The sequence below is a fragment of the Pteropus vampyrus genome, unplaced genomic scaffold, assembly GCF_000151845.1.
Source record: "Pteropus vampyrus isolate Shadow unplaced genomic scaffold, Pvam_2.0 Scaffold42, whole genome shotgun sequence".
Lineage (NCBI taxonomy): Eukaryota > Metazoa > Chordata > Mammalia > Chiroptera > Pteropodidae > Pteropus > Pteropus vampyrus.
In genome coordinates this window covers 3,550,217-3,568,923 of record NW_011888823.1, presented here as the reverse complement: position 1 = coordinate 3,568,923, position 18,707 = coordinate 3,550,217, and the positions used below count along the sequence as shown (strand labels likewise).

The window sequence follows — 18,707 nt, the reverse complement described above, 5'->3', positions numbered from 1 at the left end:
ATCCTCCACCGAGACATGAAGCCCCAGAACATTCTTCTTGCCAAGGGTGGTGGCATCAAGCTCTGTGACTTTGGGTGAGGACCCTGGCCTTCCATCTCTGCTTCCAGTTCTGCGGGGTGTCTTAGAGCATATGCTTGGCTTACTTGGGCCTCATTTTAGAACCTGAGCTGGAGACTGGGACTCCTACTGAGTCTTTCGGAAGGTGCTCTCTCTGTCCAGGTTTGGGTTGGTTCAGATAATCAGAGGGAGTAATGACCAGAACTAGTTTTTATTGACTATCTTCTCTCTTTCCATTTTAATTCCATCATCTGCAGATTTGCCCGGGCTATGAGCACCAACACAATGGTGCTGACATCCATCAAAGGCACACCACTCTATATGTCTCCAGAGCTGGTGGAAGAGCGACCATACGACCACACTGCAGACCTCTGGTCTGTGGGCTGCATACTGTATGAGCTGGCTGTAGGCACCCCTCCCTTCTATACCACGAGCATCTTTCAGCTGGTCAACCTCATTCTCAAGGACCCTGTGCGCTGGCCCCCCACCATTAGTCCTTGCTTCAAGGTAATGAATACAGACAGGGAGATTGCTTTTGGGTCAGAAACCTGTTTCCCTCTGCTTCTGTTCCTTTTTCCAAAATCTGTTTCCAGAGCTAGGGCAAGTTAGTGAATTAATGCCAAAGCTAGGCCAAGCTGTCTTGCTTTTATAATGCAGGGGTGTATTCTGAGAGGGTGTTCTAAGGTTTACCAAACTTGGGAATAGCAGCCTCTCCTTGGGCCAGACTATCCAGACTATCCTGTATCACAATGGAAATACGATTTCAAGACATCAGAGACAGATACTGGTCATTTTATATACCCTCTATTCCACTTATTTCCTATCAGATGCAATGTCCAGCTGATATCTGGCTTTGCCAACGCAGCTTTCATTTCTCTTCCTGAAAGAAGGAATCTTCAGAGATCTAAATGGCCAGAGCTTAGTGGGGCTAGCTCTGTGATTAGGAGTTGATGATAGAGGTGGTGCCTGCTCCTTTCAGCAGGCTGCAGGAGGGAAGGAGGGAAGAAAAAGAGTTGACCCTTTTTATTTCTTATCTGGGGCAAGATTTGGCTTTCAGTGGAATTTAAATGTAACCTTCTGCCAGGGTGAAATCTCATTATAACTTTGCTTTATCTAAGATATAAAGGGACAGGTTTCTCCCCAACCTTTTTAGCTGGGGAGGCCCAAGTAGTTACTAAAAAGAATCTAAACAATAAAACTTCAGTTGGTGCTTATACATAAGATATTCATTTTCCCTTAGGGCAGATATGCAGCTATCTCCAGCTAGAACCATAGTATACTTAATCACCTTGTTTTAGAACAGTGGTCATAATCTAGTACCATCTATTCCTGTTTCAGGCCCAATTGAGGATTTTCCCAAGGATACTTCATAACAGTGTAGAGACAGTCTCCCTACCCCTCTACCATCTGAAGACTTGCTGAAAGATTTCTGGTTTGAGGGCTCCCAAACACATCTTTACACAATGACATGTGCGTGTGAGTGTGCTTTTAACTGTAAATGCATTTGTTCGTACCCAGCTGTAAACAAACTGCAGTCAAAGAGAGGGCAAAGTGAGCAATGTGGGACTCCTTTGAATGTTTGCTTTCTGAAGATGATTGTGAAGGTGACATCCCTCTCTTCTAGTTTTCTCCTCACTTCTTCACAAAGCTAGTGACATTGAGATTTATGCCTATGGACTGGAATTGGGGCTCCCCAGGAGATGAGGCAGTGAGTTCTGTCCATGATTTCAGCCAATGAAGTAAGGCCTAAGGATAAGGTGAGAGAGGGTGCTGTAAGATTGGACTCCGGAGTTTCGGTTTGCAGGTTCTGCTGGTGAGTTAGAGCTTATAGAGACGTGAAGGCTGTTGGGGGATTTTTTTCTCTCCACAGAACTTCCTGCAAGGACTGCTGACCAAGGACCCTCGGCAGCGCCTGGCCTGGCCAGACCTTTTACATCACCCTTTTATTGCTGGTCGTGTCACAAGTGAGTCATTAGGGTTCCCAGGGCTTTTTCTAGTATTCTCTCCAATCTACCCTCCTTCTCCCAATCTGGATTCAACATATCTTCTTTAACCTAGCAGTATGAACTTTCTTCCTAGCCCTTTGCCTAATCTTTGCCACCTCCCTTGCAACCCCCCTCCCCCTTTGTCACTTTGTCAAAATGGTCGCCTTCTACAAAAGCCGGAGACACCGAAGTTGTCTGTGCCAAGTGACATGGCACAGCTCCAGTATGATCCTGTCTTTTTCCTCTTCCCTCCCTGCAGTAATAACTGAACCAGCAGGTCCAGATTTGGGCACCCCGTTCACCAGTCGCCTGCCCCCAGAACTTCAGGTCCTAAAGGACCAACAGGCACATCAGCTGGCCCCCAAGGGCAATCGATCTCGCATCTTGCGTCAGGCCTGTAAGCGCATGGCTGAGGAGGCCAAGAAGAAGGTGTGTAGGAATATTGGGGAATATGTGACATGACCAGGCTGGTGACTGGGATTGTTGGAGAAGGAGGGTGACTTTCTAGGGTTGGGAAAGGGCCACAAATAGGATTTATACTGCCCTATGGCAGTCAAATAGTTCTGATTCAGTGTCTCTTGTCCACTTCTCATAGAAACACCAGAATACAGGACCTGCCCTTGAGCAAGAAGACAGGACCAGCAAGGTAGCTTCTGGCACGGCCCCTCTGCCCAGGCTATGGAACACTCCTAAGGAACCAGGTCTCTTGGCTGGGATCATGGCCTCAGAAACGAAGAGCAGCTGGGCTGAGTGGGGGGCTGGAGAGGCCCCCCCTATACCTCGGTGAGGAGGGTATAGCCAGGGATTTGTAGGGTGAGGTATCTTGCGTATCTTTGGCTCTAGCTAAAGCAAACACAGCATGATCCCTGTCACTAGCCACTGCCTAAATATGGACAGAGCCCTAGGAATCTGAGTGCTGGGTTCTTGTATTCTAATTCCAGATACTTCATCAGGAAATGTGGGAACTTTCCTTTTCTCTGTGCCTCAGTTGTACATTAACTGAAAAGGAAAGAATTGTCTCCAACTGCAAAAGGAAAGTTATTTAAGTTGGGAGCCATAGGTGTATACTGCCAAGGTAGACTTAAGAATAAGGTCCAAAGTGGGTAGGGCAGTCAAGGATGAGTGTGTAGTACTCGACATATCCTGTCCTGGCCATATCCTAGAAAGAGGTCTCTTCTATCCAATCCTATATGACTTGTTCTTCATTCCTATCCTGGGTCAAGAGGGAGGGACAAGTTAATGACTGGCTTTATGACATTTCCAAGCCTCATAAATCTAGAACTTATCCTACTCCCTGCTTCCTCTGGCAGAGAAAACCGGGTCACCCAGGATTGTGAACGAGCATTCCCAGAGCTGAGGCCAGAGGCTGCGGGCCAGCGGAGCATTGATGCAGTGGACCTAGAAAACGAGGTGCGTCCAGGGACTCTTCTCAGCCTTCTCCCTGCCGTGGGTTGTTGGGTCTGGGTAGATGTTTTTTTAGAACAGTGATTCCCAGCCCTCCAGGTATGAGCTGCCTGCGTTAAAAATTGCTTCCTTACTAATTATAGATTTTAATTGCACAGTTATCTGAACATGTAATTATCAAAAAATTAGAATACATAGGGAAAAAATACCTAGGCCCCAGAAGTGTCCGCTGTTATTAGTTTTGTCTGTCTTTTGCAAACTTTTTGTACTTTTACATATGTGTGTGTATATGTACACATAGAAATACAGTTTGACTGTTTTTACATTACTGAGTTCATACCATATGTATTGTTTTACATCATGTCTATCTTATCATGTGATCTGTTTTAGAGCTCTTTTTACATCTGAACATGTTCTACCTCAATCTTTTGTGTTTTTTAGGGTTTTAATTTTATTTTTAAATAATTTCAAACCTAAAGAATAATTTTGAGAATACCACAAAGAATTCCTGTACACCCTTTCACCCAGATTCACCAATTATTAAAATCTGCCTCATTTGCTTTATGATTCTCTCTCTATATATGGACATACCAACTTTTTGAATTACTTCAGGTTACGTTGCAGACACGCCCCTTTTCCCCTAAATATTTTCGTGCATATTTTCTATGAACAAGGTCATTTGCTTCCTCTACCACAGTACAGTTACGGAAGTCAGAAATTTAACGTTGATGTATTCCGTTATTTAATCTACAGTCCAGATTTAAATTTGCCTGTTGCTCCAGTACTGTTCTTTATAGCAAAATTTTTTCCTGGTCCGTGATCCAGTCCAGTGTTAGGTATTGGATTTATCTGTTTTACCTCTTTAGTCACCTTTAATCTGGAACAGTTCCTAATCTTTCTTTATCTTTCATAACTGACAGTTTCGAGGTACACACGCCAGTTATTTTGTAGAACGTTCTTCAAATTGAAATTTCTTTATGCATTTTTGGTAGGAATACTACATATACATAAGTGATGCATCCTCAGTACTACAATCTTCTTAACTTCATAGTATTTCCTAATATGGATATACCATGATTTTTATTTTTAACTCCCTTGCTGACTGGCTTTATGACATTTCCAATTTTTTAAATTACAAATCATGCTGCAATGGACATCTTTTTTGGTATCTCTTTATGCACACATGTCAGTGTTCTCCAAGAGACTTTTCAAGACCCCTCACTATAGCTTCTTTTTACTGGTGTCTGAAAAAAATAACATCTGCGTCAGAGGAGTCACTGCTTCTTGCAGTTACTCCGTGATCCCCCATGCTGGGAGCTACTACCCTCAACCTTACACATTGCTCCTGACCTCTTTCACTCCCCTGTGCCTCAGGAGCCAGACAGTGACGACGAGTGGCAACACCTGCTAGAGACCACCGAACCTGTGCCCATCCAGCTGAAGGCCCCTCTCACCCTACTGTGCAATCCTGACTTCTGCCAGCGCATCCAGAGTCAGCTGCATGAGGCTGGAGCGCAGGTGATGGGCAGAAGGATACTGTGGAGAGAATTTGAGACTCTTTTCACAGATGAGGCATTAAAAAACAGTGATTGACATAAGGAGAAAGAGAAAGTTTGTCCCTTCACAATTCTATTTCAGTCTATCTGCTCAATTCAAGGAGATTTGCTAACCTCCTTTAGTAACACAGAAAGAGCAGGCCTCGTATCTCTCTGAAGGGAAAAATATCCTTCTAGAGCAGGGGTCAGCAAATTTCTGATGGTAAATATTTTAGGCATTGTGGGCTATGAGGCAAAAATGGAGGACATTATGTAAGTACTTCTACAATGAGAGGAAACAAGTTTCTACAAAATTTTTATTGTCTACGGCCATGCCACCTTGAACACACCTGATCTCATCTGATCTTGGAAGCTAAACAAGGTCAGGCCTGGTTAGTATTTGGATGGGAGACCACCTAGGAATAATACTAGGTGCTGTAGGCTTTAAAAAAAATGAAAAATATAGATGTAACTAGTATATAATGTCTTCTGGTATAGGTATACTAATGAGAAGAATGAGATTCTTTTTTAGGAAATAACATTTTGCTTAATTAACATTCATAGTTAGTGTTCCCTGTTACAAAGTCTTTCCTTGCTTCTCTGAAACACAGTGATCTTCCTTCCTGGGAACTCACTGAAATACATCGCCTGCATCTCTTCCCCTTTCTTTAAAGTCTTTTTTAATGATGTTTAGTAAATGTACCAAGAAGTGAAACTATCACCATAATCCAGTTTTAGAACATTTTCATCGCCTCAATAAGTTCCCTCGTACCCATTTACAGTTAATAATCCTTCCTCCCCCAGTCCCAGGGAACCATTAATCTACTTTCTGTCTCATAGATTTGCCTTTTCTGGACATTCTACATACATGAGATCATACAGTATACAGTGTTCATGTTTGGCTCCTTTCTCAGTGTAATGTTTTTGAGGTTCATTCATGCCATAGCATGTATCAACAATCCATTCCCTTTTATTGCTGGTTAGTACTTCATTAGATGGATATAGATCACATTTTGTTTATCCATTCACCAGTTGGTGGCCATTGGGGCTGTTTCCACTTTTTGGCTTTTATGGATAATGCTGCTGTGAATAGTCACGTGGAAGTCTGTGTGGACATATGCTTTCATTTCTCTTGGAGTGGAAGAGAGGTACCTAGGTACCTAGGAGTGGAATTGCTGGGTCATGTGGAACATTTATATTTAACATTTTAAGAAGCTGCTGAATCATTTTCCAAAGTGATTTCACCATTTTGCATTCCCACCAGCAATGTATGCAAGTCTCCATTTCTCCCCATCCTTGCCAACATGTATGATTGTCTTTTTGATTATAGCCATTCCAGTGAGTGTGAAATAGCATATAATGTCATTTTAATTTTCATTTTGTTAATGATTAATGTCAAGCATCATTTCTTGTTATTAGCCATTTGTATATCTTCTTTGATGAAATATCCAGTTCTTTTGCTCATTTTTAAATTGGGTTGTCCTCTAATTGAGTTGTGTTCTTTGTATATTCTGGATACAGACCTTTTTTAAGATATGTAATTTACAAATATTTTCTCATAGTCTATGCTTTATCTTTTTATTCTCATGAGAGTATCTTTTGAAGCACAGGTGTTTTGAATTTTGATGAAGTCCAGTTACAGTTTTTCCCTTTGTAGATTACACTTTCGGTGTTGTATCTAAGAAATATTTTCCAAACGTAAAATCTTAAAGATTTTCTCCTATGTTTTTTTCTAAAAATTTTCTAGTTTTAGCTCCGACATTTAGGTCTCTGACCCATTTTGAGTTCATTTTTGTCTACAATGCGAGGTATACAGTGTGAGGGATCTTACATTCAACTTTTGCATGTGGACGTACGGTCGTCCCAGCACCATTTGTTGAAAAGACTCTTCTTTCCCTGGTGAATTGCTCTGGCACCTTGCACCTCTCTTTTTTCCTAATACATTGTCCTCCTAGTGTTGGACAGCTTTTCAGTAGGGAAGCAGGTTAAAAGCTCTGGGTAAGGCTTCCTGAGTTGGAATTCTGTCTGAACTACTCTTTAGCCGTGTGATTATTAACTACTTAACCTATAAGTGGTAGGCTAGATTTAGCCTGTGGTTCATAGTTTGTCAACCCCTCATCTAGTGTTGAATAACATCGTTTTGTGTCTGTTATTTTTTATTTTCAGAAGTGTGTGCATGAGTGTGTGTGAGTGTGCGTGTTTGTTTTGTTTTTAAGATGAAAGGATGGAGAAGGGAGGGAGCAGATGGGAATAGCATTGGGTCTGCCAGAGAGATCCTGAGGAGTGGTCCCATCCCCCTTGTTCACTGCTGTTAACAGTCATGTGATCTGAACATCTATATTCTTCCCTGGTACAGTTTCCCTATTTTCTTTTTCTCCTCTGGGCTTTGGACTCCCAAAGAAAGGAATGAGAACATCTGGTCCGATTGCCAACTCCTTGGGAACACTTGGTATCTATGACTCTACTTTTACCTCTGATAATATCAATTACCATCTCTTTCCCTCGTGTCACTCAGATCCTGAAAGGCATGCTGGAGGGTGCTTCTCATATCCTTCCTGCACTCCGGGTCCTGAGCAGTCTTCTGTCCAGCTGCAGTGACTCTGTTCCCTTGTACTCCTTCTGCCGTGAGGCAGGACTCCCTGGGCTGCTGCTCAGCCTACTCAGACACAGCCAGGAGAGCAACAGTATTCAGCAGGTAAGTACTACGCAAGGAGCCTCTAAAGACTTCCAGGAGTTGTTTCTCTTTGGATTTCTCTTCTTCGAACTGCCATCTCTATTTAGCCCAATTGCCTTTTATTTTCTTTCCTCCTCTTTCTAGTTATTAGACCGTGAATTACAAACTCTAATACCTTCTATGCCAGGGAGATGATGTCAGTGAAGTAGACTATGTAGAACTTTGAGAGTAGTGGGGAATATGATAAACTGGAGATCTCATGCCCTGTCTAAATTGGACATCCTCTCCTCGGCTCCAGCCCACTGTTACTGAGTGGGAATATGGGTCCAGTGTTGCCAGATCTTCCAGTTTTCCAAGAGAAGCTAGAAATCCAGATTTTTATATGTAATCTCCCAATAGTTAGAGCACTGTGCTTCGAAATATATTAAATCCGTGGCTTTATTGACCCAATTTTACAGAGCAGGGTACTGAAATTCAGAGATGAACTGACTCATACACAAGCACTACTTTGTAAATAAATGGCCATGGAGACGATGGTGGAAGAGCTAGGATTGAGACTCGATGTGTTTAGGGACAAACCTCTACTTCCCCTGCTGTGTCCTGCTGCAGCTGAGCTAAGAGGACAGAAAAAGAGAATCTAGGCTCAGGCATGAGAAAGCCGTACTCTGATGAGTATTAATCTTGAGTGTTTTAAAGTTTTTAGGAAAAAATTTGAGCTATTTTGAAAAACAGAACTGTCTAAACTCCACAGTGCTGTTCAGGCCAAACAAGACACATTTTCAGGCTATTTGTAGCCCCTTGGTTGCCACTTGTTACTTCTGGATCTCTTCTCTCTGTCCAAATACTCTCATTCTGTCTGGATATCTGTTGCCTTTTTTACTGCTTTTTCTATTCTTTGTCTCCATCCCCTACATTGTTGCCATCCCCTACGTTGCTCTTACTCTTTGTCTTGTTCCTTGGCAGCAATGTTGGTATGGGACCTTCTTACGGAACCTGATGGCTGTGATTCAGGCCTACTTTGCCTGCACCTTCAATCTGGAGAGGAACCAGACAGGTGACAGGTGAGATGACAGGCAGTTTTCCCCTGTTGGCCAGTTTGGCTTCAATTTCTATTCCCGTTTCTTCCCTTCTCTGTTAGAAAGAGGCTAAGTGAGGAGAAGCCATGATTTGTGACAGGTTTAGGGATCAGCTGACTGACCCCTTAGGGTCCAGCTAGTCCTCTTAAGGACCCTGAGACACCTCCACTTTTGCCCCAAATCTTTCAGATTCTAAGCGTCAGCAGTCACCACACACTAAATGAAAGGATCAAGATGTGAATAACCTAGAGAAATGGCTTGGACGGTGTGTATGTGAGACTGTGTGTGTGCTTAGCCAGGGAGAGAGGAGGGAGCATTCTGATGTTCCCTTGCAGAGCTTCTCCTACCTGCCCATAACTGACCCATGCACCACATCTCGACTTTTAGTAGAGAGATGAGAAGAAACCATTTTCCCTTAGCCTACAGGTATTTCAGGAAGCGGCCAACCTCTTTTTGGACCTGCTGGGGAAGTTCCTGGCCCAACCAGATGACTCAGAGCAGACTTTGAGGAGGGACAGCCTCCTGGTAATCGGCTCCCATTTCCAGATTTTTATCTCCCTTGTCTTTCCCTGTGTTTCTCTCCTCCCCTTTCTTATGGCTAGATAGGGTTAGATCAAGGTGATATATCAAACATTTGTTGAATGCCAGCTATGTGCCATATGCAATTTGAGTAAGAGAAAGTTCCTATCTTCAAGGGATCGGAGACAGTCAAGTAGGGGAGATGTAAAGTGATCAAGGACAGTAGTGTGAAAAGTACATTAGAATTTTGTGTAAAATACAGAAGCACAGCTGAAGAAGATTAACACTATTTGGAGGGTCATAAAAGAAATCCTGAATAAGGAAATAATCTCTGCTAGGATTTGGAGAATACATAGAAATTTGCCAGGTGGATGAGGCAGGAAAATAGAAAGGACATTCCAGGTGGAAAAAGCAACCTAATAAAGGCCCAGAGGCATTAAGCAGTGTGGCCTGTTTCATGGAGCCACAAATAGAAGTTATTTCTTCTTGAAGAGACTTGCAGATCAGCTAGTATTTCCCAACCTTGTTTGACCTATGGACTAGTAAACTGTATGGGTTCTCTTGCCTGGACTCTGGTAGTGAGGACCAGGAATGGAGGATTGAACCAGAAAATCTCAGGAGATAGAGAGGAACATGTGCAAAGAAGTAAACAATTGGTCTACGGCCATGCCACCCTGAACATTCCCAATCTCATCTGATCTCGGAAGCTAAGCAGGGTCAGGCCTGGTTAGTAAGTACTTGGATGGGAGACCACCTAGGAATACCAGGTGCTGTAGACATTAAAAAAAAAAAGAAGTAAACAATTGCCTGGTCATTGTTCAAACTGGCACTTGATAACACAGATCTAGGCTACATTCTTGTCTCTAGCTAGCAGTCCTTTCAGTTTCTAGTCTGAGAGCCTATTTTAGCATCCCTCACCCTTTCAAGTCAGGAAGCTTTTAATATCTAACCTAAATTTTGGCCAGCAGAGATTCACATTATTGGCCAGCACTTCTCATATGTCATTGTGCAGTGAGTAGCATGGGGAGTTTGGAATAAATACCCCACCTCCTGAAATTCCGAATCAGAGGACTAGGATAGGAAGGACCCAGGAATCCCCAGCAATTCTTACACTTGTGGTCATAGATGACACTTTGAGAAACATCATTTAGGGAGCAGCTGATCAGAGAAAAGAAGGACTGACACTTAAATTCCTATTCCTGAAACACGAAGGTAGTTATGATGCACCTTCTGTATGAGGAATACTTAGAATTAGACAGCTAGTCCCCTGGGTTTTTCTCCTCTTTTCTCAGGTTCTCCAGGGATTCTTGCTCCTTACTCTAAGCCCAGTCTGTTTTCTGATGCCCCAATGTTAACCCTGCCCTCGTCTCCTGTAGTGCTTTACTGTTCTGTGTGAAGCCATGGATGGAAATAGCTGGACCATCTCCAAAGCCTTTTACTCAAGTCTGTTGACTACACAGCGGGCTGTGTTGGACGGGCTCCTTCATGGCTTGACAGTTCCACAGCTCCCTTTCCACACACCTCCAGGTAACCAGAGTGGGGAGGGGGCGTTCTCTGGATTTAATTGTTGAGTGAGTCCAGCTCTGTGCTTTTAGTAAGTGCTCAATAAATAACTGTGAACTGAAAGATAGAAGGTGGATCTGGGAGAAACAACTAGACCCCACCCTTTGCTTTCTCCATAGGAGCCCCTCAAGTGATCCAGTCGCTGCGGGAGCAGAGTGAGGATCTGCCTGGAGCCATTTCCTCTGCACTGGCAGCCATGTGTTTTGCTCCTGTGGGGCTGCCTGGCTGCTGGGAAGCCAAGGAGCAGGTCTGAGCTGCAGTTTCTTATTCTTCTCATCCCTTTTGCCAGAGCGGGGGAAGCTGGCCCTAGCTTCTCAAGAAGGCAGAAAAATAAGCTCGTATGCCTGCCCTTACTCAGTTCTTCCAGAAACAGATGGCCCCAACCTGGATCTGGGCCATTTGTACAACATGATATAGCCAAAATCCCAGAGGCTTTGGTTAGAGAGCTTAGTGACAAACTTCCCATGTGCTAGGGTAGCCACACTGAAGCCACCAGTGATGCTTTTTTAAGGGCTCAGGATTCAGACTTCCTTCTCCCTTTTGGCTAGCAACACTTCTCTCTGTATCTGCATACATGGGCTAAATAAGGCCATGACTTTTGGTTCTCCATTGGCCTTGAAGACCGGGAATGGGATAGAGTCTGAGGTTCCTGGTGAAGCTGGCAAAGTGCCTAGTAAGGGTTTGAGAATCTTGAGTAGTTGGGGATATAAGAGGGTAGGATTGGAATAATGGAAATGGAATTGAGTCTTCAGGTATATCTTTATAGATCTCTCGGCATTTGGCAAATCAGCTCACCGAAGACAACAACCAGCTGAGGCCATCCCTCATCTCTGGCCTGCAGCATCCCACCCTGTGCCTACATCTTCTCAAGGTACTGCCTGCCCATAACTCTTCAGATTTCCTTTTAACCCCTAGGAATGAGAGAGAGAGAGAGAGAGAGACACTGAGAGAGATGAGAAACCCCCTTTCACGACCCCTTTCTACCTTTAAATCTGTTCAACCTGAGATGGCCTTACTATGAGCCAATGCTCACCAGAACTGAGAAGTATCTCTACCTTACAGCAAGAGGTGGAAGCGACCCAAACTTCTCTAACACCCCGAAACATGGATACCAGATCTGTTGAGAGGCTCGCTTGCTTTCAGCTGAGCCTTCCAGTCTCAGAGCCCAGGTGCTGCTCTGCTCACTGACAGACTCCTTCCCACTCCCTCAGGTTCTGTACTCCTGCTGCCATGTCAGTGAGCGCCTGTGCCGTCTTCTAGGGCGAGAGCCCCAGGCCTTGGAGTCGCTGTTGATGTTGGTCCAGGGCAAGGTAGGCCAGCAACACAGGTGGACATCTCATGGTGTCTCCACTGTCTCAATCAGAGGTTGCTCTGATATCTTAGGTTTCCTTTGTAGGTAAAGGTAGTGGATTCGGAAGAGTCTACTGAAGTGACGCTCTACCTCCTCTCCCTTCTTGTCCTTCAGCTCCAAGATCTGCCTTCCGGGTGAGTCATAAAGTAGGCTCTCGCTCGCCATTGAAGTCCTCTACCCACATAGCTCACCCTGACATAGAACATGGGGAGTGGTACCCTGCAGCCTATCCTTGGGAGGAATTGGGATAGGGAGAGTAAAGGCTTTTCAACAAAGAACAGAACTGAATTCTCACCAACTCTGTGACTTGGAGTCAGACATACAGCTTAGGTGGAGAGGGCTATGCAAGGGGAGGGGAGGCCACTCACCAGCCTCCTTTTACACTGCTATACCCCTTGATGTTTCTCCTTGTTCCAGAATGGAGAAGCTAGGCAACGAGATTGCTACTGTCTTTACTCGTTCACATGTCGTCTCTCTTGTGGTGAGTTTTCAGCCTTCACGTTCCTCCCTTTTCACCCTATCATCCAACCCTTCTGGGAGCAGAGGAGTCATTATCCCCTTCGTAGCTGTTTATGAGACATTCTTCTGGTCCAAGACAGACTTAAATTGTCTCTGCCTGTGCTGAATATCATTCAGATTCGGTCATTCCTTCTCCTCCTTTAACTCTCCAGAGTGCAGCAGCCTGTCTGCTGGGACAGCTTGGTCAGCAAGGGGTGACCTTTGACCTCCAGCCTGTGGAGTGGATTGCTGCAGCCACACATGCCCTGTCTGCCCCTGCGGAGGTGAGGTCTGACAGGAAATGCATAGACATGTTTTCTGTGAGTCAAACAAGGACTGCACTCTTGGAGGAAATACTGAAATGCCAGGCAGCCTAGAGAAAACCACGGTGTGGTAAAGGAATCAAGGAGTCTTTTCTACCCTCTGCCCCCAGATAATTGACTGCTCTGAGCCCAGACTGGTCAGGGCTTCCGTTCTGTTGTTAACATGCTGGACTTCTAAAGAGGGAGGGAGGCATCATCTCTCTCTTTGGCAGTACCTTTGCTAAAGGATATCTCTTTAGGCTCTCTCTTTTTCAGTCTGTTTTCTTCACTGCCACCAGAGTGTCTTAAAGGAAATTTGGCCATTTGTTCAAACAAGAATTACTTAACGCATAAATATATATTGAGTACCAAACACTGTTCTAGGCTCTGTAAGTCCTCAGTGGTTTCCCATTGCTTCTGGGATAAAGTCCAAATTCTTCAGCAGGCTACTCAGAGCTCATCTGTTGCCTCTGGGCTTTGTAATCCTATACCGAAAGAGTTGCCATTTCCAAAATTCATTATGGTCTTTCATGACCTGCCTTTGTATATACTATGTCTCCTACTTGGGATGTTCTTCCTTTCCACCTCTACCTTCTCTAGTCTGCCTTTATAACTTTTAATCCCATCAGTTTCTTACCTCCAGGAGGTGGAGTTAGATACTCTCAACTGCAGCCCCCCACCCCCACCCCAGCCTCTGGTTCAGAAAGTATCTTTCTAAACTATAACTGTTTCTGGTCAGCTTATCCTACCAGACTGTGTATCTTTAGGACAGAGTTAGTCATTGACCAAATAGGCAGGAACCAAGACTCTTAAGTCCAGCATTCTCCTCTCTACACCAGGCCAAGGAAGACCTCTTTCTGCCTGACCAGGAGTTGGGGACACAGGCCTGTGAGGCCCCCTCTTTCCTCTCAGGGATCTGCATTCTTCTTACCTCTGCTTGGCAGGTCCGGCTGACTCCACCAGGTGGCTGTGGATTCTACGACGGCCTCCTTGTCCTACTGCTGCAGCTGCTCACGCAGGTAGAGCTTCATCTTAGGACGGATAGGAAGTAAGAAGAGAGAAACTGGGCATTTCGGGGTGCCACTGGACTTTAGGAACACAGAAGCAACCTATAAACTACTGTGCCTGTAATGGCTTTGGAAGGGGCCCACCTGCCCTTGGACCCTTTAAAGGGAACCGTTCAGCTATATCCCTTGGGATTCAGTGGGAAGGAAAGCTGTAATTCCCTGGTTTTCAGTAGATATACGGGTTGAGAGGTTGGGGGTTAAGATGTAATCAGGGAATTAAAACAACAGAGAAATCCTAGGTGGGAAAAACAGAAGGAATTATTTCTGGGATTCCCTTTCCTCATAGGTCAGGGACAGGAGTGAAAAAAAAAGGCCTTTTGATTCCTGATTTTGATCTCCCCACCCACCCTCTTTCAATTTTTTTTTCCAGCAGGTTAAGGGTAGCCTGATAAGGGACTTGGCTAGCTCAGAAATGTGGACCGCTCTGTGGCACCGCTTCTCCATGGCTCTGAGGCTCCCTGAGGAAGTACCTACCCAGGAAGAGGAGCTGCTGCTGTCCAGTCCACAAAGCCCAGAGCCAGACTGGACACTCATCTCACCTCAAGGTATCTTTCCATTAGCATGCCCTCTTGTGTGGGGCCAGTGTTTTACCCTTCTTTAAGAGAAGCTGCTTGAACTGGGTTAGCCCATGGAGATTGCTGCTTGGGGAGAGGATGGCAGATTGTACGCTGGAACTGATCAGGGATGGGAACGAAACTGAGTAGGTGGTAACCCTCAGAGCCAAGGGGAAGCAGGAGCATCCGGGCCTCTTGCCTCCTCCACTGGGTCTTTATTCTCGATGTTTCCAGGCATGGCAGCCCTGCTGAGCCTGGCCATGGCCACCTTCACCCAAGAACCCCAGTTATGCCTGAGCCACCTGTCTCAGCGTGGAAGTATCCTCATGTCCACCCTGAAGCATCTGCTTTCCCCCAGCTTCCTGCATCAGCTGGGCCAGGCGTGAGTTTGAGCTAGAGGAGGGAGACTGGAAGGTCCAGAGAGTCTGTGATGGGGGCAGGGAGAAAAAGGCAGGAGAGAAATAGCTGACGGCTTGAGCTAGGAGGCAAGAAATGCTGAGATTAGGGAAGGAGAGATGGACTAGGGAATTTGAGAAGGGTGAGGGAGAATGATAAAAGGTGGGAAAATTAGACTGAGTAAATCCTTCCTCTTTCCACACCTCCCTCAGGCCTCACGGGTCTGAGTTTCTCCCCGTCGTGGTGCTCTCTGTCTGCCAGATCCTCTGCTTCCCCTTTGCCCTGGATGTGGATGCTGAACTCCTTGTGGGTGTCTTGGCTGACCTCACGGACTCAGAAGTTGCAGCCCACCTGCTACAGGTACTTGGAAGCTACCCAGGCATGAAGGTGGGAGAGGAAGATGGCCCACCCCCTTGTGCACTCTAATTCACTTTCCAGCAGCTCCAGGGCTCCACTTGGCCCCTGTAAGAGTGGAGCATCGGGCTTGATTTCAGAGTTGGAGTGGAGAAAGCATTCAGGCCTGTGCAGAGGTGTGTGGTTAGAGCTGAGGATGGTGCTTTCATCAGCCCCTTATCTGGAGCTCAGTGGGAAGAACATCCCAGTCTAGGCACTGGAGACCCAGCTCCTCAGTCGGGAATTATTTCTCTGGCAATTCTTGGTATTAAGCAGTGGGTCTTTGACAAGAGCAATGACTGAACTCAGAAAAGAACTATTCTCTTGGGGTCCACATTGTGTCTCCTGTGGAGAGCTGTGGGTCAGCTCTCCCAGCTCCCTGTGGTGTTTCTTGTAGCTTGGTGCTTGGCTTTTTCCCCCAAATTTGGGCTCCTTCTAGCTATCGAGCTGCAGTGTATTCTCCCTCTTCTCGAACTACTTTCACTTGCTCCCTTCCCCCCACCCAGGTCTGCTGCCACCATCTTCCGTTGCCACAAGCTGAGCTGCCCATCAGTCTCCTCACACGCCTGGCCCTCACAAATCCCATCTCTCTCAACCAGTTTGTGAATACAGTGGCTGCCTCACCTAGAACCATCATCTCGTTCCTCTCCGTTGCCCTCCTGGGTGACCAGCCGCTGCTGACCTCTGACCTGCTCTCTCTTCTGGCCCACACAGCCCGGGTTCTGTCTCCCAGCCACTTGTCCTTTATCCAAGAACTTCTGGCTGGTTCTGATGAATCCTATCGGCCCCTGCGCAGCCTTCTGGGCCACCCAGAGAATTCTGTGCGAGCCCGTACTTATGGGCTCCTGGGACACTTGCTTCAACACAGCATGGCCCTGCGTGGGGCACTGCAGAGCCAGGCTGGACTGCTCAACCTCCTGCTGCTGGGGCTTGGAGACAAGGACCCTGCTGTGCGGCGCAGTGCCAGTTTTGCTGTGGGCAATGCAGCCTACCAAGCTGGTCCTCTGGGACCTGCCCTGGCAGCTGCAGTACCTGGTATGACCCAGCTGCTTGGAGATCCTCAGGCTGGAATCCGGTGTAATGCTGTGTCAGCTCTGGGCAACTTGGGGCCTGAGGGGTTGGGGGAAGAGCTGTTGCAGTGCCAAGTACCCCAGCGGCTCCTAGAGATGGCATGTGGAGACCCCCAGCCAAATGTGAAGGAGGCCGCCCTCATTGCCCTCCGGAGCCTCCGCCAGGAGCCCTGCATCCATCAGGTACACCCCAGGGGACTTAGGAACCATGATGATGGGTTGTATTTCACAACAGTTTTCTGAGATAGTCTGAGGAATTGGGACATCCAGAAACCCAAGTCATGTCCCTCTCTGGGAGCAGGAAACTCAGGGGCAGTGTATTGGAGATTCGTTTTTCATATACCATCTCCCACCCTTGAAGGGAAGAGACCTGGAAGAGGGCTCCATTGGGCTGGGACATGCCTGGAATCTCAAGGACCACCGTTTCTCTCTTCCAGAGGCTGTGTGGGAGGGAGGTGAGGGAAGATTGGAGATGTTGATGTATAGGGTGGTTTCATTCTAGGGGCCATGAAGATGCTATCTTTTTTAGCACTTACCATGTGAAAAGCATCACGCTAAGTATTTTCCCTTTATTATCTGGTTTAAGCTATTATATTCCTTATTTTGCAGGCTATAAAACAGAGACACAAAGAATTTAATAGCTTGTCCAAATTACAAAGTTAGTATATAGGACTGGACTTTTGAACTCGAGAGTCTGACTCCAGAGTCCATACTCTTAACCATTGCTTTATTCTGGTGTTTCTCCTCAACTTTCAGTATGTAAAGAGCCCAATGAAATTACATTTCTACCTATAATCAGGTTAAATCTACAAGTTATAATAGCTCAGTGTGGTAGCATTGTGTGGTTCATGAAATTTTGACAGGATAGTAATATGTATTACAGGATAGTAATATGTAATCCATGTGGGGACATAATAAAAGGGATTCTTGGTGGTAATGAGGTTAAGCCTCACTGGTCAGATCCACTCGCTGGGAATCACATTTTTTGGCTTACTATCACTGCTGTATTCATTGCCTTTTCCTGGGGTCAAGTGCATACATCCCTTGGAGCCTTGGTTTCATGGTCTGTAGCCAGAGAGAATGGAAGTAGACCTCTGGTCCTGACAATTCCTGTCTCCAAGGTTTCTCTTGTCCCATACAATCTATTTTGGGTCTCCAAGTGCCCATTTTCTTTTTCTTCCTTTCTTGGAGTGGGAATTGCTAGGCCAAATGAGAGTCCTCTGCACATCGTGTTCTGTCATCTGCTCTCTATCCCACAGGTGCTGGTGTCCTTGGGTGCCAGTGAGAAATTAGCCTTGCTCTCTCTGGGGAATCAGTTACTGCCGCACAGCAGTCCCAGGCCTGCCTCTGCCAAACACTGCAGGAAACTCATTCATCTCCTGAGGCCAACCCACAGCACGTGATCCCAGATTTCTGGGGTCCAGCCTTCAAGCTTCGTTGCCCTACTATTGCCAACTTTTTCTACAATACAAACCACCAACTGGTAACCAAGAGCAAAAGAGATTTAAAAAGAGAGATAAGCTGCCAACTCAACTGATTTGAGAACAAGAAACTAGAAGAGATTTCTGTATTAATTTTCTTCCTACCCCCAGATTCAAGATGATTTCAACTAGTAAACTTCATTGCTGTTGGTGCCAGAGAAGATTCCTTCCTTCTCTACATCCAGGGGTCTTTTCTCCAATACTATGCCTTTAATCCCAGGAACATGCCTCCCAAGCCTTAGGGAGACACCATCTACCTGAGAGAGCTCTTCCTTTCTATATTCCTCCCAGCAGGTTCTGGGTTTAGGTGCACTGGCCCCAGGACAGTGATGAAGACAGCCTGTCTCAGCTCTAGGCTATGGGGATAAATGCCATCAGTCCCTGTTGTGGAGGGTTCCCCAGCCTTTAGCCCACATTCTCATCCATGAGAGGGAGTGTGGAGTTGTGCTGTTGTTTTTTTTAAGATTTGTTTGTAAACTCTTGTAATAAAAGGTTTGCCTTACCTTACTCTGAGCTGCCAGGGCAAGGGGTTGGGTGGATCAGCTCCCTTGAGCTGCTGTGTCGTGCTGGAAGAACTGGTGTCTTGTTCACACGAGATCCTGGTGTGGGAGGTAATTTCTGTCTCTTCCTGCCTCTCAGTTTCCTCCACCCCAAATGAGCTACAGGTGGATACCTACTTTCAACCCTAAGCCAGTGGAGCTGAAATAGGAAAGGATAAGATTAAATAGAGAGGTAAATGGGATTGCTTTGAGATCTCAGTCTTAGTACTTAGTTTTAATATT

At 45.8% G+C, this 18,707-nt stretch overlaps 1 protein-coding gene and 2 pseudogenes across 6 annotated transcripts in view; all 3 read left to right on the top strand.

Annotated features, from left to right (window-relative positions):
• The window catches only part of STK36 (serine/threonine kinase 36), a 24,421-nt gene extending 5,989 nt beyond the window's left edge, over positions 1-18,432 (top strand). For 4 of the 6 annotated variants that reach the window (XM_023529768.1, XM_023529767.1, XM_023529769.1 and 1 more), the window contains 21 exons: positions 1,928-2,021; positions 2,302-2,471; positions 2,638-2,825; positions 3,353-3,452; positions 4,821-4,964; positions 7,497-7,676; positions 8,619-8,716; positions 9,151-9,256; positions 10,627-10,777; positions 10,933-11,060; positions 11,580-11,684; positions 12,025-12,123; positions 12,210-12,298; positions 12,582-12,645; positions 12,836-12,946; positions 13,909-13,983; positions 14,402-14,576; positions 14,820-14,967; positions 15,194-15,341; positions 15,881-16,627; positions 17,704-18,432. In XM_023529768.1, coding sequence (XP_023385536.1) covers positions 1,928-2,021; positions 2,302-2,471; positions 2,638-2,825; positions 3,353-3,452; positions 4,821-4,964; positions 7,497-7,676; positions 8,619-8,716; positions 9,151-9,256; positions 10,627-10,777; positions 10,933-11,060; positions 11,580-11,684; positions 12,025-12,123; positions 12,210-12,298; positions 12,582-12,645; positions 12,836-12,946; positions 13,909-13,983; positions 14,402-14,576; positions 14,820-14,967; positions 15,194-15,341; positions 15,881-16,627; positions 17,704-17,847 — 3,264 coding nt within the window. In that variant the 3' untranslated portion in view covers positions 17,848-18,432. Of the gene's footprint in view, positions 1-6; positions 75-314; positions 565-1,927; positions 2,022-2,301; positions 2,472-2,637; positions 2,826-3,352; positions 3,453-4,820; positions 4,965-7,496; positions 7,677-8,618; positions 8,717-9,150; positions 9,257-10,626; positions 10,778-10,932; positions 11,061-11,579; positions 11,685-12,024; positions 12,124-12,209; positions 12,299-12,581; positions 12,646-12,835; positions 12,947-13,908; positions 13,984-14,401; positions 14,577-14,819; positions 14,968-15,193; positions 15,342-15,880; positions 16,628-17,703 lie in introns of those variants that run through there. The other 2 variants (XM_023529771.1, XM_011358585.2) reach the window with 2 other exon arrangements.
• LOC111738725 lies at positions 5,304-5,425 on the top strand (annotated as a pseudogene).
• On the top strand, positions 9,907-10,029 carry LOC111738720 (annotated as a pseudogene).
• Positions 18,433-18,707: the final 275 nt, after the last annotated feature.